General features: G+C 35.3%; 1 protein-coding gene across 3 annotated transcripts in view; it reads right to left on the bottom strand.

The window, feature by feature from the left end:
- PARP8 (poly(ADP-ribose) polymerase family member 8) overlaps nucleotides 1–24,046 on the bottom strand; it is a 200,006-nt gene that overhangs the window by 91,838 nt on the left and 84,122 nt on the right. For all 3 annotated transcript variants that reach the window (XM_077117121.1, XM_077117120.1, XM_077117123.1), the window contains one exon: nucleotides 4,414–4,451. In XM_077117121.1, the coding sequence (XP_076973236.1) occupies nucleotides 4,414–4,451 (38 nt within the window). The remainder of the gene's footprint in view (nucleotides 1–4,413; nucleotides 4,452–24,046) is intronic.

The following is a 24,046-nucleotide window of genomic DNA, read 5'->3' as shown; positions in this document are numbered from 1 at the left end:
ATCTCTTGAACACATGCTTTCATCCTATTTCAAAGGCATCATATTTTAAGCCAAGTCATTTTCTTTTTCATTACTGTATAACCTAGGAAAAAATGATTATAATTATAAATGTTTACGTTGATTTTGCATTATATTCTGGACATTTTCCTTGAGTTTTATATATTATATTCTTGGTGTCTAAGCCAATCAACTATCATTCTCTATTTTAAGTTGAAGAGACTGAGGCTCAAAGATATTAAATAATTTGTCCATATTACTTAAGTAATTACACAGCTAATAAGTTGTGAAGCTTGTATCTGACTCCAAAAATCAATGCTTTTCCATTATACTATGTTTTTTCAGTATATGTGAAACATTTTCACTCAGAAATTGCAGTACCTTATGAATTAGAAATGCTTAATAATTATAAAAACAATTATATTTTAAAGGCTATGATTAGATAAGAGCTTGTACAGAATTTTAGTTCTCAGTTAATTAGTTCACTCACAAAGCTATACACAAAGCTCAAGTATCTGCACAGAGGTCAAGACTCTACAGACTCACAGATACTAGAGGATCCAGAACTATCCAATCGTTCCTCAAGATACTAGTGAGGAGGAATGTACCCCACCAATAGCTAAGCATCCTAATTAAAGGTGGGAACTGATGAGAAAGAATTCTCCTGTTCTGTTACAGCAGAGCCAATTACCTGTGACTTGTACTACACACACCTATTCCCTGATCCATTAACTTCAAAAGCAAAAAAACTGTCTATAGTATTATAATTTACTTAACTTTAAAATTCTTCCAAACAATAACTCTTTTAGCCCTTTAAAAATTTTCTATGTAGACATTTTGATATTATCATTTTGATACTATCTCAAGTAAATCCACTGAGAAGTACAAGTAAGCCAGATTACTCTAGTTCATTTTTTTGCATGGGCAGGCACCGAGAACCGAACCCAGGTCTCTGCCATGGCAGGCTTCAAGAACTCTGCCTGTTGAGACTTTACTTCATTTTGTTTCAGGAATCAACCCATATCTTTTAGTATTTCATTCATATGTATGTTATTATATATGTAATCACATATTCATAAAAATATATACAAAATGGTTCTAACAGATGGTAAAGATATTTAGAAGCTTAAAATTATGAAGAATTTCTTTCTAGGGAAATTAGATAGGGTGACAGAAAAAGTGTCATCTGAATTGGGAGGATAATGCCAATACATTTCAAAAGGGCAAAGAAAATCCCGTATTTTCACACTTAGATGATAAACTAATCATTAAACTATTAAAAAATCCAGCAAAAAGGAAAAAAGTAAGTGTAGAGAACATGAGCAGAAGGAACTAATAAAGATAATATCAAATTGTCTACATAGAAAATTTTTAAAAGGGCTAAAAGAGTTATTTGTTTGAAAGAATTTTAAAGATAAGTAAATTATTTGGAAGGAAAATCAAAGCGGGGACAGAAGATAGGGCAAATATAAAACAATAGGAATGAGAAAGAAGAAATAACCACAGAGATAAAGATTTTTATCTTTTATATATATAAAAATAATGATATGTTTACTCTTTCTTTCCAAGATTTTCACCTGCGTTTTTTTTTTTTTTTTCTTTTTTTTTCTCCTCTTGCTCTGGCCAGAACTTTCAAACTAATTTTTTTTTTTTTTTTTGCATGGGCAGGCACCAGGAACCAAATCAAAATAATTTTTAATTGTAGAGCTGATAATTGGCAGTTCCCCGTTTCAAAATTGGAGAGGATGATTCCAATTGTTTTTCAAAAGGAAGTATCATTCCTTTTCTAATTCATCAAGCTTTTTTTATATTTAAAAAAAGGGTTAAATCTTTATCAAATTCCTGTTTGGCATCTATTGTTATCATACATATTTTCTCCTTAAAGGATAGAGTAAGTTTTATCAGCAGATGGCTTAATGTTGAATTATAAGAATTATGTGTGTATCTGAAAAATTCAAGAGTCTGACTGAACAATCAACCCATGGTGCAAATAAATGTGGATTAAAATTTTAATAATGGAGAAAATATTACATTAATATTCACTTTGAAGAAAAGTACTAACACTACTTTTTCCCCAGAAGTGACAGGGAATTGGTATTGAATTACGTAGACTTGGTTTTCACTTCTCTCAGCACATTTCTTCAGTATGAAATACCAGGATTGTCCCTGTTCTGTCAATCACAAAGACTGGCATTTATAATCAAATGAAATTATGTACGTGGAAATACCTAGTATAATGTGTGCTGTATGGTGTATTTCGGTGAACTGGTTGCCTCAAGTGTTTAAAACATGGTCACAACGCTGCCTCCATATTTAAAACCAGAACACTCTCCCATGTTTTATTATAGCATAACAGAACCTACGTTGACCATGTAGATCAAATATAAACTATATTTACACTACTTTTTTAAGAAATTATATAGGGAATTGACTACAAACTTGCTCCAAGAAGACAATTTAGTAAAAGGAGCACAAACAATAACCAATACCTAATCTACGAATTCCAGTTTGGTGCTCTCTTACTACAAGAAAAAGCCAGGGTAACACCTCTAGTTCACAAGAGGGAGCTAGACAGATGATTCAGTTGATTTAGTCAAGGCACCTTCTACCTTATTTCCCCATGATACAGACCAGAAACAGACCGATTCTCTAATTGTTCTTAAGTAGGGCCTGGATTTGTAGCATTTCTATTACCATGACATTAAGTCTTGCCCCTTTGATGGCCAAAATCTCTAGGAGCTGTGTCTGATGAGAACATTTACAATAAATAGTGGGGCTTTTTCTAACATACTTTCCAAATATTCTGTATCAAAAACCACATACCACAATAATGGAGAGGGCTGATTGCATTACACATCAACAAAAATAATTTTCTTTATAAATATTTCTTGCTTTGGTTCTTCTAGTAAAATCTTTCTGGAAAACTATTTATATTGCTACTAAAAATAGGCATATTCTTCATACTGAATAACTCCCATTGAAAACATGAACAATAATTTTATCAAATACTATTTCTTTAGACATATGGAGATCAGAGCCAAATAACTGAAAGGAAGTTTATGATTTAAAAATTATTTTAAAATGTAGCATTTAATCTTCTCAGATTGAATACATAATGCAAACTACCACATAAAATACTTAAATTCTAAGGTAGCCTAATGTTATCTCAATATAATTTATGAGCTCATTATTTTTTTTTAATACTTAAAGTATATATTATCAAAATCACTGATGGTAATCTATTCAGTTTATACAGAAACAAGTACTATCGCAATCATATAGATTATGTGAATAATATGGGTAGATTCCATTGGGAACTGGAATTCTGATTGCATTTATGATCCTGACAGATCACAACAGTTACTCCAGTAACGTCTGATTTTATAATAAAAATATTTGAACAAAAAAACAAAAACAAAAACAACAAAAAACTATTTATGTGCACTATAGGCAGTTAAAATGTGGTATTTAGTAATCTTAACCACAAATTACAATAAGCTATAGATTCTTGCATTCTGCTCTTTTATCTATTGCAGACTCAAAGTCACATGCTGATCTAAACTAAGCCTACGGTGCTTCTGTTCTTAGCATAAAATTATAAATATTATATGTGAGAAAACCACTAAATATAAATGCCTTGTTCACATCTTAGAATTATGACCTGGGTTGGTTTACACGTTTTAGGCTCTGATGAGATTAGTGTGAGTCTAGACAGTAAGACTGACCCTGGCCTAGAATAAATATACTGATTTCATTTCTAGGCAAATGGATCACAAATGGATGTACAGTAAACTCATATTATGTTTTCTATGAACAAGTGCTTATGAACTAGTGATGTATTTTAAGACACCAAGTGAGGACAACCCAGTCTACGTAAGATGTAAGTGTGGTCCAGTGGCATACTGCATAAACTCTGGACTGTTTCTCCTCTCGCTAGCACTGTGAGCATGGGACCATCACTCATCTATAAAATGGAGATATTATGGTACCAACACCACAGGATGGTTATGAGAAATAAATTATGTAATTATATACGTACTTAAAAATTGCCTGATACCGGTTAAGTATTATTTTTTACAGTATGAAAAGCCAAATAATATTACAAAACTAACAAATGGACCATTTAGGCCGTCTTCATTTTAATATTAATGCTGTAAATGTATAGGAAGTAGCCGTCATATGGGCTCATGTAAACTACTTTTCATTTGGAAATTATTTTAATGCTGGGCCGAATCTTAGGGTAAGACATGTACCTCACAAGCAATCAACAGAATTGCTCTGTTTCTTACAATCTTCCCTTGTCAGTGTTTCACCCCTAGATATATGTATATATAGTTTTCATCTCCTGAAGAAAAGACTACTCAAAGGAGTCATGGCGTGAATATTTATAATAAAAATAAAAAGAAGAAAGCATACCTGGGTAATCTTCAGACACATGTACTGAGTAGGATACACTGTTAAAACAGGGGGAAAAAAGAGAAAAAATCTCAATTACTTCCAGGGTATATGTTCTTTTAGAAAATAAAACCAACCCCATGTTAATACAGATAAGAGTATAATATAGATAACAGCCAAAACAGATTATAAAACCTCTTTGATATCTGACATAAGAAAACTTACAGATTTTTGTAAAGTTCACTTGCAATGTGTCTAAGTGCTTGTCTAAAACAATTTTGAAATATAAATTCTTTCTGTCAACAGTAATGTTTTTTTAATGTAAATAGGTCTTCTGATATCAGCTCTGTCTAACATACCTTAATTTATGATCATTTGTGTTGTTTGCTCAGATGATTTCACCAAATAACCTTTTCTTACAAAAGAAAAAAGAGTATTCCTCTATTTTATATGGCACCCAAGAATTTCAATATTTATTTTTAATATTGCTTCCCCACAATACTGCAGTGCTTTTAAAAGATGTCCTTTTCTTCAAAGGAGTAACAAAATATGATGAAATTGCAACCAATAGACTATTATTTTTCTTAATCCAGGGAACTGATCATCATCACTATATATTAAAAAAGCACATGAACTATCACCTGAGCACCTGTTCTAAGAAGGATTGCACTGTTTCAAAAATAATTTTTAAGTCGCATTTTAACAATGTCACTAGTCCTCCCTCATGCTGTTTCCCTCATGCTATCCCCTTGAGAGTAATACCTGTCTTCACCCAACATTCCTAACCCTTGGCAACCACTAAGCAGTTTTCCATCTGTACAGTTTGCCGCCTTGATGTTATATAAACGGAATAATAGAATATGAAGCAAAATAGTGTTTAAGATACAATTAGTTGGAAACTATTTTTCTGATAGGCATATTTAGGATAGAATAATGAGAGAGCCCACTATAGTAGTAAAACCTGAGTAAACATCAGGAGGGTGGTATATACAGGGACAACTGGAAGGCAGGAACAGATGGAAGAGGTAGGACCCCAGCCTAGAGCCCAGCTTCGGGGCCCTGAATCGAATGCTTAGAATCAGAATATAATACCTATGCCAGCAGTACCTCCAGCAGGCTGGAAGAAACACACTCTGTGACACATACGAATGTATGCTCCCATGATTCACTCCCTTCTGGAGGGGAACTGTACTGCGTAGAAATGAAATTCTTTATGACCAGAGCAAGCACTTCTGATCTGGCAGTTCTACCTGACAGAAGCCCAGCAACTCATCACAGATTATACTCAGAACAAAACTGAATTAATTCCCAACAGTCTACCTTCTCAACCAACAGCACTGAGCTTCATTTCTGCATCAAAATGAATCTGTTAATCCACAAGGCCTGTTTTCATTCCCTTGTCTACTTTCAGCTAGGGAGTCCACTGTAGTTAGAGTCAGACAAACAGAAATCCAATTCCATCTCTCAGTCTTATTCTCCGGGTGGCCTAGGAAAAGTTACGCAACACGGCCAGCTTCATTCTTTCTTCAGTAAAATGGGGGAAATCATACCTACCCTATAAGCCTGCTGTGATGATTTAATGACCTAACAGGTTTAAGGCCCCCAGGGCAAATCCAGAAACAGAGCAGCAGGTGCTGAGTAATTTTAGTCTTCTTCCAATGTAAGCAAGTAAAATATACAAAAGTGAAATTTTACATGAATGAATGGTCTCTGCATACCTCGACGTGCTAAAAATACAATATACCACATGTAAAGATACCACTGCTAACACTGACAACCTCATATTACTATTCTGTTACGTTTATGATGTGAGCACAAATTTCCATGCTCATGACCATACTTCATTTTACAACACAAAACAGAAAGCAGAAGCCCTAAAAAATGATTCATCGGCTTTTTGTGCTACAGCCTTTTCTTGGTAGTATACCAGAAGGAAAATCACCAGGGCTGTAAAATCCTGATCAGCTTCACTTTGTGGCTTGCAGCATTATAGGGAAACAATCTAGTAGACACAGATGATTAAATTGAAGGACCTAATAGACAGGACCAAAAAAAAAAGCAAAGAACCAAGTTTAAACAGATTTAAGAGTAAGATGCTGTGCGCAAAAAATAAATAAATAAATCAGTCTGAAATACTGGGCAGAAGTGAAAAGCGAAAGGCGATGGATATGAGAAGGAAGAAAAACCTGAAGCAGTCCTTGACTCTGATTCAGAAACATGCCTTCACAATGATGGAATATTGTTAAATTACCCAGAGGGACTTTATCCAGGTCAGTGTATATGTGTTTGGTTTAATACTATATGCAAAGCACTGCGCTAGGTTCCAAAATCACCTATTTAAGGCTAAATCTATAAATTATTTCTATTAGCTTAAAAATACATCCAGACAAATGTTTACATCCACCCTTTTTTCTCTGAAGGCAGTCACATTACAGAAGCTAGCTGTATGCAGGCAACAGCCTTGTTTGGTGTACTGAAGTTACAGCACTGGTGAGCACAGGAAACACCTGGCCCAAGCAAAGGCAGCCCTCTAGCCAAGATTTCCTGAAGGAGTTTGACTATCTACCAATTCTCGCATTTTGGTTATTCCTGACCTATTTTCTAGAATTAAAGTCGTTCATAAGGTCATTCTTGTATCAAAACTCACCACTCACTCCATTCCCATCCAGTTCTTCTTGAAATGCCAGCAAAGAGTTAAGAATAGACAGAGTTTACCCCTAATTCCCAAGTTTACAGATCTAAGAGAATTCTCTAAGGACAGTAGAGAGCTAATGGAATATGGCGGTCTTAACAAAATAGAGATAGGTACATAGACTTAAAGATTAAAGAGTTTTAGGTTAAGGAGACCTTTCAAGGGCAGTGAACTCAATACCTGTATTTTATAAGTGGGCCCCAAAGCATTGTGACTTCTTGCCACTGGATGGAAAGAAAAACTCCTGGATCCTGGGTACACATTTTTCAACTATACCCAGTATTTCTGACAAAGGAAACAAAGGCCATCAATATTGTATTGCACAATACCCTTTTACCTTAGCCTCTATAATGTAAAGCAATTCCTCTGATAAAGGGCAACCTTACATCTATTATCTCTCTCAGTTTGAACAGACTTTTACAATTCATATGAGAAACAGAAAATGTGCAACTCATACACACACACACACACACACGCACACGCATACACATACACACAAATAGCAGCTAACAGAAAGTTGTCCTTCACTCTAAGATACTATGACTAAGGGCCCAACTTTCTATGTTAACTTGCAAGTCAGCAGCTTATACTTGAAGATATATGTGGTATGTATATCTTATATGAGATATACCCTCAGATTCACCTTCTCTTCTAGAGGAAAATTCACTCTGGCACTTAGAATTAGAATTCTGTTTTCCACACCAGTGCCTCAGCGCTGTGGGGTAAGAATGTCCTGATACCGCCTCCACACCCAACTCTTACAACTCAAGCTACAAGGTGACTTTGACATTCTAGAAGCTCACGTTTGCTATTTTGATGCCATTCACTTCAAAAACATTCATCTCATATTCATTACCTCATCTGTCTTCCAAAAATGTTTTCTAAATTTCCAGGTCAAGCTTCTCTATCACCCTTATTCTTCAATTCTATTTGCTACCAATCTTCTTGGCAGTTATCCAGGATTATGGATTCTAGGACACTCTTCCTCAACTAAAAAGCCTCCAATCACTCACACCCATACGAACAACACATAGCTCCATGGCCTCATCTTCTCTTAATTTTAGCTCACCAAATCCTTGGATCTTGACTTTGTGTGGAATTGTTCCACTTCTAAAATCTCAAAGCTCCAAGCCCCACTTTCCAAACACAGATGTACGACTTTTCAGCTCTCATCTTTAGTCCTTTCATACCAACTCTCTGACATCCTCAAATCCCTGTGCTTTCAGTTCCCATATTTGTTTTCTATTAGTCCCTCCTGGGGGACTGAATTCTTTATGTGACCATAGATAGGTAACTACTCTCTATAACATCTTCAACTCCTCCTGTGCAGCCCCTTCCTGGTCCATGCAGACCACCTACCTGATCCTACAAGCTCCAAGCTGTAAATTAAGTCATGCTTTGACATTCTCAACTCCTAAATCTAGACTCTGAATGCTGCTGGAAAGGACAGTGCAACTAAGGGATCTATTCAATAGCAGATAGATACAGCTTTGCTCACAACCTCCATGGTCCACCCTTAATATATTTTCTTTTCCTTCTCTATTGTTCTTTCAAACCTTCACTTTCCCAAAACACCCTATGACAATCTGCCCTTTCAAAGTCAATGAAATGCTTTGTTTCCATATTAACATAAACGAGATTATCACATGGTTACACTCTCAAGGCACTCTCCCAATATTTCCTCCCACCATCTACCACCTACGAGCTTTTACTTTTCTCCTTGCACACACACAAAAATTATCTGTCCTTTAACTAAGACGAAGTCATTTACTTGATCTGGGGATCTCATAAACCCACACTCAATTTTGGACCTTGCTCTATTAGTTTAATATGCCAATTCCACAATTTAACCACAAATTTATTAATGGTAGCCCTATTTTCAATGGGGAAAAAGACTTCAAAAACCTAAAGTACCAATAATAGGATTAAATGAACTATGGTATACACACATTGGAATTCTAGGCAACTGTGAAAATGTAATGGTGTAGAAGAATATTTAGTGAAAAAGGTAAGTATTTCTAATACATTGAGGTAAATGTTTAGTCTCCTAGCTGGTAAAACAAGTACCATACAATGGGCTGGCTTAATCAACAGGAATTTATTGGATCCGTTTTGAGACTAGGAAAAGTCCAAAATCAAAACATCAACAAGGTGATGTTTCCTCCAGAAAGACTGTGAACTCTGAGTAGGTTGCCAGTGACCTTTGGTCCTGGCTTTTCTATCACAATGCAACGCACAGAGCAATGTTTTCTCCTTTCTCTTCTAGGTTTTCTTGATTTCTAATTTCTGGCTGCTCTCCATGGCTTGTTCTTCTGTGTCATTTTCCTTTCCTTATAAGGACTTCAGCCATATTGGATTAATGCCCATGCTCATTCAGTTAGGCACATCTTAACTAATAATATCTTCAACGGTCATAATTACAAATGCATTCACACCTACAGAACACTTGAGCATGTGTTTTGTGAGGGATACGATTCAATCTCCAACAGTATACATAATAATTTAAACAGCTGAAACGTATTTTCATTAAAAATTAATGAATACATGGGATTGAGAGAGACTTCTTTACCAAAAGAGAAGAGAAAATGAGACAACATAAAGTTTCAGTGGCTGAGAGATTTTGAATGGAGTTGGGAGGTTATCCTGGAGGTTATTCTTATGCATTATATAGATATCCTATTTTAGTTTATGGAGTATTGGAGTGGCTAGAGGGAAGTACCTGAACTGTTGAACTGTATTTCAGGAGCCTTGATACTTGAAGACAATTGTATAATATATAGTTTTTGCAATGTGACCATGTGATTGTCAAAACCTTGTGGTTGATGTTCCCTTTATCCAAGGTATGGACAGATGAGTAAAGAGAAAAGGACAAAAAAATAAACAAATAATAGAGGGGGATAAGGCATAAAAAAAAATTGGGTAGAATGTAATACTAGTGGCAATGGGGGGGGTAAGGGGTAGGAGCTGTATGGGTTTTTAATTTTCTCTTTTTATTATTCTTTATTAAAAATGTTTTAAAAATGATAGTGGTGATGAACACACAACTATGTGATGGTACTGTGAGCCAGGGACTGTATACTTTGGATGGGCTGCATGGTGTGTGAAAATATCTCAATATAAATATTAAAATATATATGTAATAGGAAAGATTAAAAAGTTTGAAAATAATTAATGAATACACAAATACTACAAATATATAGAGACAGAAAAGACAGAAACATGGCTGGAAAAATAATGACAAATTTTAAGTTGTTATCACTTGGTTATTGGATCATAAGGAATTTTACTTTTTTCTTTGTGTGTATATCTGTATGGTTTCAATTGTTTCAATGCTTCTAACAGTTACATTTTATACAATAAGAAAAGAAAGGTAGTGTGTCAACTTGGCTAAGGTTATGGTGCCTAGTTGTTTGGTAAGCAAGCACTGGCTTGATTGTTAATGTGAGGATTTTTGTAGATTTAAATACCATTAAGTTGATTGCATCTATGGCTGATTACATCTACAATCAACTGAGGAGACTACCTTCAACAATGAGAGAAGCTCATCCAATCAGTTGAAGCCCTTAAAAGGAGAAGTGATGATTTCAGCAGTCAGAAGGGAGAATCCATTTCTACTTTAGCCAGCCTGCTTCTCTTTGGGAATTCATCAAAAACCTTCATCCGAGTTCCCAGCTTGTGACTTGCTCTACAGAATTAGGACTTGCCCACCCCCTTAGTCATCCAAGATAAGTATTAATTTATAATATTTACGTTACATATATCTCCTGTCGGTTGTTTCCCTACAGAATCTTGACTGAAACAGCTAGTTAATATTTAAACGCTCATTTTACCCTGAGTCCCTTTCTAATGATCACATTACCTTTCTTCTTTTCAAAGTCAGGTTTTTACAACAAATAATTTAACCCACCCATTTGCTACCCTATTAAAATCTAGCTTCCATTTCTACTACTCTAGCAAAATTCTGCTTTATGAGGTCACCACTGGCCCTTTTTGTTTTCAGCCCTTTTCTTACATGAATTTTCTGATGCATTTGATAAAGAAGAAACCATTATAAAACCCTTCTTCCTTGGTTTCTCTAATAACTCCTCTCTCTGGGTTTCCTCTTGCTTTCATAGGTGTTCTTAAAATCTTGATTCGAGTTTTCTTATTTCAGTGGGTTCCAGGCAAGCTTACTGTCCAATTTTTCACCATGAATAACAACTATACCCATGAGCATCTCTTACCACTCATAAGCAGAAAACTCAAAATTTCAATACCTCCAAATCAAATATCCAGCTTCTTACTTTGCATTTCCAATAGGATATTCAACATTGAATCCAATACACAAAAAATGAACCTCACAGCCTTCTTTACATAATTTTCAATTTAGCAGATTAAACACCAGGAAATTAGGGGGAAATCATAGTAGCTGACCAGAGAAAGCAGCTGCATATATTAGGAATAAGGTTCTATTTACATTTCATCATGTCAGAGCACTCGTACCCTGGCCACATTCGAAAGCAGGGGAACGCTGCTTTAGCAAATCTGGAGTTTGGCCTGAGAACCCCAGGCAGTTCTGAGAAAGGTGATCTCTAGGTTTCATTTCTAAGAAACACAGATACTGCTTCCACAGAATAAAATTCTAACTCTTCAGCATGTTTTCCAAGGCTCTTCATTATCTGATCCATAATGACCTGTCCAGCCAAAACTCCTGCAAATATCCATATGCCTTAACTTCTAACCATTCCGTTATTTGCCATTCCCCAAACATGTCTTTATAGATAAAGTAGATAGATAGATAGATAGATAGATAGATAGATAGATAGATAGATAGATAGATAGATAGATAGATAGATAGATAGACAGACAGACAGACAGACAGACAGATAGATAGATAGATAGATAGATAGATATAGATACAGATATACTTTTTTTTTTCATACTAAGAGGAAACTGGAGCTGAAGAATTTGGATTTGGACACTGGACCTGCCGTTAACTGAGTGTCTCTACTTCAGTTTCCTCATCTGCAGTACCTATCTCTTAGGGTTCCTATGAGGAACATATGAGCACTTAAGATACAAACTGACACACAAAGTATCCAATAAATATTGTTCTTTTCACTAATAATATTGTTATCGTTATTTTTATTCCTATAATAGACTCACTGCCTGGAACATCCCATTTCCCCTTGAAGACCCAGTATCAGAAACAACTTTCTATGAAACTTCTCCAACTTCCCGCGTGGACATAGGCATTCCTCCTTCTACATACCCATTTCACTTTCACATTAACCGTCCTTTAGACTGAAGGGACAGACCAAATGTTTTCATCTTCAGATCCCCAGGGTTCTGACCCAGCGACTTATAACTCAGTAGCTTAGAAATAAAGGAAAAAAATCATATATTTTTCCAAAATTATTTCAGGATATACCATGACAATCTTTGGCGGAATACCTATTATTTGGACAAGAGCCCAAAAAATTTGATAAAGATGATCAATTGCTGGTACCCAACAGTTCACTCTGTGGGTGCTCACCCACATGCACACTGAATTTAATGCTCTTTATCACATCCTCTTCACATGTTTTTCATGATGTACAGAGGTAGAATGGGTTCTGAAAGTCTGGGTCATATGGGTTCTTTGCATTTTTAATTTTTAAATCTACATTAAGGTGTGATGCTTACATCAGACAACCATCCCAATGGTAAACACTGAAATTCAATGACACTATGGTAAAATGAATTATGCATCCTGAATAAAAGACATTTCCTTAGTCTTAATCTAAATCCCCATTAGTGTATACCTATTGTAAATATGACTTTTTAAAGATGGTATTTTTAGTTCAAATGTGGCCCAAGTGGATTGGGGTGAGTCTTAATCTATACCACTGAAGACCTTACAAAGAGAAGTCAGAGAAAGTCACAGGGAATAGGAGGAAGCTGGGTGGAAGTCAATGGAAACTGGAAGGGCAGACACAAGGAGACCGAGACCACCATGTGACAGGAGGCAGAGATGCAAGTTGAGGAACTTCAAGGATTGCAGCAGGCAGCACCAGAATACTATAGATTTTGGGGGAAAAGCATAGCCTTCCTGATGCCTTGGTTTTGAACTTCTATTTCCAAACTTTGAACCAATAAATTCCTGTTGTTTAGCCAACCCATTGGGTGGTATCTGTCATAGCGGTCTGGCAAAAGGAGACAGACACAATATAGGGGAAGTTCTCTCAGATGCCCCAAAAAATGGAAGCACCAGTTATTTTTGAGACAAGAGTAGAAATATCAGCAAATCAAACTGATAAGCAGTATACTAGTAAAGAAAGCACTACACGTAAAAGTCTTTATTTAGCCTACCCCTATTTGAAGGTATAGGGTACAGAAGTGTTATGGAAAATATTCAAGCAGGAATATGTTGCAACATCAATATTCCATGCAAGGAGTAGCATGCTTTACTCATGGCATCTGATAATTAGAATGAAAAATACCTGCTCCTCCCCATCTTCAGCATCATTTAACATGGAGACAGGGAACTAAACATTCATTCCAGGAGAGAAAACACATTTTCCCCACCAATGAACTAGAACTGTTGATTTAGGACAGGTTGCATTGCCTGTTACAAAGGTAAAAGGGTAACTATGCTTGCCCAGTTAACACTAGTTTCACAATAATATACCTCTTCCTATTTTCAAAGCTTATTTTGATAATTTTTAAAGTTATTTTACCTTTAGCAAATGAAGTAACATAAGCGATGGATTTCTTTTTTAGAGAAGGGGCCAAGTCAGCAACTTATTATACCATATGTTATAAGCTTAGACTTCTAAGTAAGACACCTCAACAGAGAAGAACTTGAAAGACCAAAGTTCCAACTCTGATTAGTAATATAGATGAATGCTTTATTTATGGCATTTAAAAACATAGGAAGAATTTTTTTCTCTTTTACACTGCCTTAGTACCATACAAGAACCAACAGTATATTAACACAAAATTTTGCTTCTTTCTGATTCTTTGGTTTACACTAAAATTAAAAGGAAAAAATAATGCAATTCCAACAAGACACACAGTGAGAAAAGCATGCCAAATCACCAATCATTGACCTCCATTAAATTAGTTTTGTATAAATATTTTTATTTCCATATTTCCTTCCTTCCAAATGCTTGATGTCTGAACTTTTCTTCTCTGTATGATTTGCAACTATAACTAATTCAATGTTTTTTTGCTAAATATTCACTAAAACGTAGATGATTTCACCTTCACTGTTTTACATCTAACTTCAAGTTTGAAGTAGTTACTAAGAGTTTAAAGCTGCTATAAATGATTTATGCAGCTTACCAAAACAGAAAAACTGAATAGAGTTATTTAATTCTGTAGCTGAAATAAGGCTTTGTTGAGGCAATAAAGCATGTTTTTAGAAAATACCATAAATATTCAAAGAGATAATTATAATAGATAGCATGATACTACGTCAACAACTTTCTCAATTATTTAAGGTACATGAAATTGGTTATTTCCAAGATAATTTCTTGTGGAATATTAAGTACAATTCTTAATATGACCTAGGAACTCTGCAGGATAGAGCCTATCCCTTTCCTGCGTCCCATGCTTCAATAAAAAAAGACTCCTTTCAGTGCTTGAACATGCCATGTTCCCTCTACTTGAAATTCTCCCTCTTCCTTCCTCCCACTCCCTTTTGCCTAATTAACTGATTTCATTCTTCAGATCAGAAATGAAATGTTGCCTCATTAGGAGACAACTTTTGGTCATCTTTCCCAGATTTAGTCACATTGTCTTACTATAGACACAATTACACAGTTTGCAAATTTACACACATTTGCATGACTTACTAATGTCTGCTTCATCCCCTAAATCTGTATAGCCAGAAGGTGTGCCTTTTGTGCTTCATCATTGCTTCTCCAGCACCTACCATATACCTAATGCACAGGAGAAAATCTATACAAATTTGTGGAACGAATAGAAAATGCGTAAATCCTTACTTTGGATGACTACATGGTATGTGACTATATCTCAATAGAATTGCATTAAAAAATGTGTAAATCCTGTGGTTTCCCAGCTCTGAAAAACCTTCCTCACAGAATTAGTTCACAAATATGAACTAGTTTACAAACCGAACTGCAAAGGAGGAAGAACATGGGTTTTGGAATATGACAGATCTGAACTGAGGTCTGCGTTGACTAAAGTGAACCTTAGAAAATTAATTTTGCTAACACCCCTCTGCTTGTTAAGTGAGATAACAGCTACTTCCTGGAGGATTACTCTGATAAAAGGATTACTTGGGAATAAAACAGTTTATGTGAGGAGGAAATGATCAATAAAAATTACTTCTCAAGCCCCACCCTCCCTCCTACCCCCAAAATTAAGGAATAAGAAGAAGCCAGATAAGCCTGTAGTGGGCATCCATAACATTCCTCAACAGCCATCGCACCCCTTCCCTTCCCAGCTTTATGGGGCAGCCCTTTGATTTGCCTTAGAATATTTCTCCTAAATGGGAAAAAAATAAGAACTGAGTGACTGGCTAAAGCAATCAAAGTAACCCATTCCCTTTCTACAGCAGGAAAGGGAAGTTACTTAGTCCTCTGCAGTCTCTGCACACTGGCCTCAGTGGTTGTTTCAAGGTAAACCATTCAGATTAAAGTTTGGGACTTTTGTTTAGCGGCTGGAGGATGAGACACTCCCATCTCCTGAATGTGACTAAGTAAGCACAAGGCTCTAGTTTCTGCTATTAGCATTGTTTAACTTGTGAGGAAGCTGTTTGGAGGATGTGCCTGACGCTGCAAAGGATAGCGCTTAGAAATTTTAGAGCGACAGAGTTCAGATCAAATTCATCCTATGTCTTAACGATCAACAAACTTTTTTATTACATGGACAAATAACTTTCCGCTGTTTCAGCCGACATAAATATTTTTTGTTTCTTGCAACAGAGATCATCCTAATTCATACACAGAGCTAATAAACTCCCTAAGCTATTTTAATGTAATCTTCTACAAGCTTATTAAAATTTAAAACTAGACATATAGACTTGATTTAATTTTATGATTGTGTCTAATTATTTTAAAGTAGAGAATATAATACCTATCTATTTACGAACTTAAGTAAAATTCATAAATTTTATAGATCCAATGACCTAAAATCAGTTGTAATAGATTAGACATTCCACAGTCTTTACAGCAAAAACTGCTAACGTCCAGCTTTATTATTTTTCTGTTTGTCAAAGTTGAGGTCATTTTCTTTATGGTTTAATTTTTTTTCCCCTGTGGTTAAACAAACATTTTTTTTAATCCTTAATAGGCCCTGATTTTATTTCATTTTGATATCATATGTATGTGAAATTGGATTTGGAAAACCATAATCTTTTCCACAGGTTTTCTTGTGTGTGCTTTTTTGTCTTTCTTTTTCTTTTTTCCTTTTTATACTACAGCCTTCTGGGAAGACAGCAACTAAACATTAGACAGTAATCACATGCTTAGTCTATAGTATTTCTAACTGCTTACTAAAATCAATGAACCTTTCCCTGCTCATTAAGTTTTTGAAAAAACGATTTGTTCTCAGAATTACTGTGGAAAATATAATTATTTGAGAACAAGGGTATTGTGCTTAAAACTGACATATTTTGAGTGAAGTTAATTGATTACTAATTATTAAATTAGCAAAGGCAATTCATTCCTAAGGGACAGAATATGTAAGTAAAAGATACCCTCAAAGTTACAAATATTTAACACAAAGAGAGCTATATGGATTTTGCCAAAGGAAAATAGGCAGTTTAAAAAAAAAAAGTTACATTTACAATACCAGTTTAGAAATATATGCCTAATCTACACTGTGCACGGAAGCAGACGGCTTCATAAAGGCAGACTACTGATGGAAGTTCCAATTAAAGAAGAATTACATAGGAATGAATGAACTAATGAGGAACATTTAATTGTAGCTCTTTGTCTGGATACTGTTGATACTGCTTCAAGATTTATTTTCTAGTGGATATATGAGAAAATTCTTTATTTATTTTTCTCTCTTTTTAAGCTATAGCTAATCTTTAACTCTGTGCACGTTTATAAACTAAAATAAACATTTCAAAACAGCACCTATTTATCAAAGATCCTTTCAGAATTTAGCAACTCCTACTTAGTGTCCTTAACTTTTCCTGACAATGTAAGTACTTCATACATTCAATAAGAATTTGTCCTCTCTTATTACCAGGATATTATTGGCTAAATCACTTGTGGAACCAAGATTATACCAAGAGAATAATATTTGAAAATGATTTTAATTTAAGCAGGCAAGGCAAGCAACTATTAAGGAAAATGACTGACTATACACGTGGAGATAAAGTCTACAAATCCTTCCCAGAAAAAATTGGCCTACTATCTGGCTGATAGGTTCCCAGAGTTATAAGTGATAAGAAAAGCCACTTTCTGGCAGGTCAGAAACATTAGCAAATTTTGGAAGCCTCATTCAACACAGGAATTCACACTAATTATATAAGAACTGAAAGAGAAATCTGGCAAAGAGATTTTCTTGTTTTTGTTTTTTGAGCTTCAGAGATGCAAATAGAGACTTCAAAAATCTAATCAAAGATTTCTTATGAAAATTTCTGGAAAGAAATAAAATCTAGTATCTTAATAGTTGCTCAATACTGCATGCTTCTAGATTACAAACTCAAGAAGGCCTAAATGGCTAATTAACATCCCCACTGCAGCTTTTTATAACGAAGAATTAGCTTTGGAGATTATTTATGATCACAGGAGGGAGCTTGTAAGGAAAAACTGTTAGACGCCTGAATGCGGGCAAAAGAGATACTTGGGTATCCTTTCAGTGGAATCCTGGGTGTTAAAAGAAATAAAACAAAATAGAATTGCTATGGCTAAGAGATTTGAATTGGAATCCAGAGGTCATCTTGAAGGTTATTCTTATGCAAATCTCAGCCAGATATTGCAAGCTGCAAAAGTATTCAAAGCCTCAAGCAACAATGTTCCTCAAAACCCTAAGGAAATCTGGATACCATAAACAAACCACAAGATAAAGAACTCAGTTAACTATCTCATCTGGAGGACAATTAGAGTGCCTGAAATATCCACCAACTACAAACAACTTGTGTTACTTTTCCTTTAAAAACCCTTGCCTGGAAATGCCAAGACTGGACACAATTTGGGCTACTATCTAAAGATGTGCTCCCCAAACTGTAATTCTAAGACCTTGTATTAGTTTGTTAAGCTGCCGAAATCCAATGTACCAGAACTGGAAAGGCTTTTAAAACGGGAATTTAATAATAGTTACAAGTTTCCAGTTCTAAGACCAAGACAATGTCCAAATTAAGGCACCAATAAAAGGTTACCTTCCATCAAGAAAGGCTGATGCCTTCCAGAACACCTCTGTCAGCTGGGAAGGCAAGTGGCTGACATTTGCTGGTCCCTTGCTCTCAGGCTCTATTACTTTCAGCCTCTGTTTCCTGTGCCTTCCTCTCTAACTGTCTGTGGGTATTCACTTCGTCCCTCCAGGACAAAATTCTGGGTTTCAGCTCTTAGTTTAGCATCTGCCAGAGCTGGAGATTTCTCCTCTTCAGATTCTGGCTATTTCTGTGAGTCCTTACTTAGCAGTCAGGCTATTTCTGTCTCAATCTCCAACATACACATTGGCTCTGCTCTGTCATTTCTGAGCTTTCTCCAAAATGTTTCTTCTTGTAAAGGATTCCAGCAAACTAATCAAGAACCATCTGGAATGGGTGGAGTCACATCGCCATCTAATCAAAGGTTCACATTCATAATTGGGTGTGTCACACCTCCATGGAGATAATTTAATAAAAAGTTTCCCCCTACAATATTGAGTCAGGATTAAATGAAATGGCTGTTCCCACAAGACTGAATCAGGATTAAAACATAGCTTTTCTGAGGTATGCAAAATATTCAAACTGGAACGGACCCCAAATAAATGCCTTTATTGCCTAACAGCTTAGTTGGCTATTTCTCAGTTAGCGTGGGCATTGTTTATGCCCTTGAATGTCTGATCATCTCATCAGCCCCACTACTTCTCCACTGCAGAGATAAAAGCTAAATTGTAGAAAATGTCTCCTGTCCATAGCAATCCAAATCTTGTCCATGGCAATACAAATGAATTCTGTCTGATAGAGAATATGAGTATCAGTAAGTCAAATCTCAGCACCTCAAATTCTCATTTGAACCATCTTTAACATGTGAGCATAAGCAAAGAAGCTCTAGAATTGATAATGAACTGTCTCCTTATTTCCATTTAATTTAGAGGCTAAACTGATTAAATTAACATTATAAACACAGTAAATTCTGTTTAAAATAATCCTGTTATTGAAAAGTTAGCAGTAACCAAAATGTTCAGTAAGAATTGGTTAAATAAATAACAGTTATCCATCATAAATAAATGATGTAACCATCAGAAGGGATGTAAGATGGTTATCTAATGATGTCACAACCTCATTTTTCTTAAAAATAATACATATGCACAAATCGGCATGGATAAGGACACTTAACAAAGCGTCACAAGCCTCTCTCTTGGAGAGGATTTATAGTTGTATAGGGCTTTAGTAGAGGCAGGAATTTATTTGGTCCATTAACTCTTGTTGATAATATTTGTTTTTATGTTCTTTCTAATTTTTCTGAATTAAACTTTACTACTAACAATAATAAGGTATTTTTAGGGAAAATTACTAGATTTAAGTTAAAAATTACATTCTGTAATTAAATGAGATTATTTTCACTAGTAGAATGGGGAAAATGTCACTATATCTCTTGACTAGCTCCTCTTCTTTCCTTCAGGTCCTAGCATAAGTCTCACTTTTTCAAATCCTTCTTCCTCCAGTTTCTACCCCAGTCCATTGATCTGACCCAGACAAGGCTTAGTCCCTGTACTAATCATTTCCTTAGGGTCCAAGTCTAATCTCCTAAAATTGTTCACAATTTTACTGTGGGCAACCATCACATTAATGTTACTCCCACTAGATCTAATTTCTCCAAGGTCAGACACTATGTCTATTTTATTTCCTGTTGAGTCCCAGATGTTCAATATATGCATAATGTGTCCTAAAAGTCACTCAATTATATACACAGTTCCTTTCCTATGTACAGTAAATGACTCTTAAAATTTGGTAAAATAAGAAAAATTTTACATCTTTTTGAAGATAAATGATATAAATTCAATTATCTGTTTATAGTTCTGATTTTGGAAGAGATGAATAACATTTGCCTTGGAGTCCTGGAACACATTTTTAATGTACATAATATTTTCAAGGACTTTATTTGGCCTATAATGTCCCTTCATTAAACACATCATTTTAATAGAATTTTCTTCTACATTATAATGCTGTGAAATGAGAACAAATGAGTTACACTGTTTATTCATTATGTGCAGAGGTTTCAGGTACATATATTTATAATTTAACATGTGTGTTTTAATGTCTAAAACCATGAAATTATCACACTTCATTTCTGCAATATTGATTTTAAAATCTGAACAAACAGCAAAGGACATTTCAAAGTCTTGAAATGTCAATATTTACAGGCCATGCAAATATGTTTAAGATAAATTACAGGAAGTATTCTGTTAGGGTAGCTTCCCAGGAGCCAAACAAAAGTAGCCTGGACTCCTACTATAGCACCACCAAGGGAGAGACAATGATCAACTTGGTTTATAAAAATGTCCTTCAAGTCTTTGCATACCTTTTTGTCCATGATGAATTTCTATTTATGTCAATATACCACAGTGATAAAAATAACAGAGGCTATAGAATATAGCTTTGGGTTACACTCAATTCTGTGCATTTTACTCTTATTTGTTTGGGCTTTGATTTTAGAGTGGTCACAATTACCCCATGGAATCTCAGCTTCCCTTTCTAGGCAATCCATTGTTTTAAGAATAAATATGTGTCTTGGCATTCTTGATTTTGGCACTATAAATTCACTGAAGAAAATGGGAATATGCCAACACTGCTGAAAGCCATTTCTCTATTTCTAAAAATAGATATTCTTCTAGCTCCAGATTAGTCAATGAAGAAATTTCTCAGGGTAAAGAATGCAGACAAAAGCAAAGTGTTAGAGAGAAAGCACTGTCTTTGTCTCAGACTGTCTGAACACTCAGATTGTTCAAACCATCTAAGACAAATATATGTGTGTGTGTCTGTGTGTGTGCGCGTGTGCGTGTGTGTGTGTGTGTGTGTATTGGCTCTTTGCAATTTGTATGAGAATTATGGAGTTCCAAAGACATGTAATAGGAAAGAAGAAGCAATTTTTACCTAAGAGTAAACATATTATTGTAAAATTGATTTGTTTAAAAAGTGTATGTGCTTTTCACCAAACAATTCACCTACGTTGCCATCTTTTATTACATATGACTATATCTGTTTATCATGGCTTTAATCCTTCAGGGACAGCCCAAAGCAAAGAAAGTCACTCATTCCATTTCCACACAATCACAAAATCTTTCCTCTTTTTTTTAACCTCTCCTTTTCCTAAGGGCAAAGGAGCCACGAAGGAAAAAAAATGGTATTTACTCCATGAGATTTCTCCACCTCCATCCTTCCATCAAAAGAGATCCTTGATAAATTGTTAAGAATTTTAAATATTCCAATTGATTAAAAAAAAGATAAGCATTCAAATCGAATCTGAAATAAAACCTCCATAAAAAAGGAAGATGATCCTGGACTAGGTATCAAAAAAAAAAAGATGAAAATAGGGTTCAATATTAAAAGCCATTGTATCGCATTATATATTTTTATACATAACACCAAAAGTTCTCATAAGATTTTCTGAATGCTTCAAATTATCGTTTTTCAATTACAAAGTGCCAGTTTAATTAATATTTCTCATTAGCAGAGTTATCAGTTACTGTACAGAAATACAGTGTGAAGAAATTGATGAAATGTTCTCCATGGGACAAGGCCACTAATGGAAGGTTTTTGGAGAGAAGTGTACAATATTTGAGAATAAACCGGAAATTAGTGAGTACTACACACTGAAACGTTGAATAAATGTGGCAACAAGATTGGAAGGGAATTATAGGGAATTTGATTTGGTAGGAAAATAAATAATCATAATGAATATTAAAATGAAGTCTCATGGTAAAAAGAGATGGGATATGATAATAAAGAGATTAGATTTTACTATACTTTATAGCCAAATTTGCACAATCTAAGTCAATAATTGATGAGCCATAATCCGAATTAAAAAAGCACTGCTATAAGAAAACATTCAGTTTTATTTCCTATAGTTACTCAGGAAAAAAAAGATACAATGTGCTGAGTCAAAGCCACTGTATATCATTTGCATTAGCCATTCAAGTAACAATATTTCATTGTTTTCACAGCCAAAATGCTTAACATAATACTGAATGTTTCTATAGCAGTGCTTTAATTAGCTTTTTATGCAGTCTACATATAAATTATTTCTATTCAGAATTTCTTTTAATCATATTTAGCAATAGTGTACAAAACACTATTTGTACTTATGTCTTTAAGAGACACCTGGTTCAAACAGTTGCAAGTGGTATGTAATATCCAGAGAAGATGGCAGAGTAGGGGGCTGCAGGACACAGTTCTCCTACAAAAGCAGCTAGAGGACAGGTAGAAACTGTCTGAAACAAAGTTCTGGGGGCCAGAGTACTGGGCAGCATCCAGGAAAGAGCAAGACAAGGAGATGGAAGGTGCAACAAAGAACTGTAAGTGAACAGCACCACAACAGTAGTCAGTGCCCATTCCCTACCCTCGAGGCAAGGAGTGTTTGTTCTGTGGCTAGTTGCTACAAATGGAGGGTAACACAGAGGGTTTCATTCCAGGGAATGGTATGGGGTTAGGGGTCAAGGCCAGATGTTTAGCATGGCTTCTGATTGGGGAATTTGGAATGCTGGGTCCGGGCTCGGGCATGGTTCAATCCTATTTCCCCAAGGACACTTTTTAACAATAGCCTCCAACAGGAGTGGAGCATGTGCAGGCTGAAAAAATCACTCCTGACTCAGGGCTGTAGGAAATAGTTTGCCAAGGGGGCACCACCAAATGGGAAGGCCAAGAAAGCACAGGTTCAGAAAGCAAAAAAAAACAGACTTTCAGGTGAGTTTCCTGACCCCCTCTCCCCAGGCCCCTTGGAATTGTCTGTGCCACCTTCATGGTCTTCTGGCCCTCTTTTATTCAATTAAACACAGGCAATTCTAAAGATCCAAAATAAAGGGGCCCATTGTCAAAAGACAGCCTTAATTCAAAGCCAATCAACAATAAAATAACCCTAGGCAGGAGGAGGCAGAAATTAACCTCCACAGAAATTTTACCAAGATAATCAGATGCCTTAACACCATCAAAAAATTGCAAACCATACTAAAAAACAGAAAGATATGGCACAATCAAAGGAACAAATTAAAAACTTGGAGGAACACAGAATTTGGAAAACCTAATCAAAAATGTTCAAACAAATCTCCTAATTTGACTGAAGGAGATGAAAGAAAATATGGCCAAAGAGATAAAGGCTATTAAGAAGAAAGTGGATGAGCATAAAGAGGAATTTGAAGGCATGCAAAGAAAAATAACCTAACATAGGAATGAAAGACAAAATTGAAGAGATTAAAAGCAAACTAGAAGCGTACAATAGCAGATTTGAATGGGAAGAAGAAAGGATCAGAGAACTAGTACACAGGGCATCTGAAATCATACAAATAGAAGAAGAGATAGAGAAAAGAATGTAAATCTATGAGCAGGCTCTCTAGGAACCGAGTGACAGCATGAAGTGAACACACATACGCGTCATAGTGTCCCAAAAGGAGAAGAGAAGAGAAAAGGGGAGAAGGAAGATTTGAGGAAAAAAATGGCTAAAAATTTCCAACCCCTATGAAAGACTAAAATATATATGACATATTCTACTAAACTTATTCCAAGATACATAGTAAACAGAATGACAAATGCCAAAAATAAAGAGAGTATTCTGAAAGCAGCAAGAGAAAAGCAATTCATCACATACAAGGAATACTCAA

Source organism: Tamandua tetradactyla, chromosome 9 (genome assembly GCF_023851605.1).
Source record: "Tamandua tetradactyla isolate mTamTet1 chromosome 9, mTamTet1.pri, whole genome shotgun sequence".
Lineage (NCBI taxonomy): Eukaryota > Metazoa > Chordata > Mammalia > Pilosa > Myrmecophagidae > Tamandua > Tamandua tetradactyla.
This window is presented reverse-complemented; position numbering and strand designations above follow the sequence as displayed.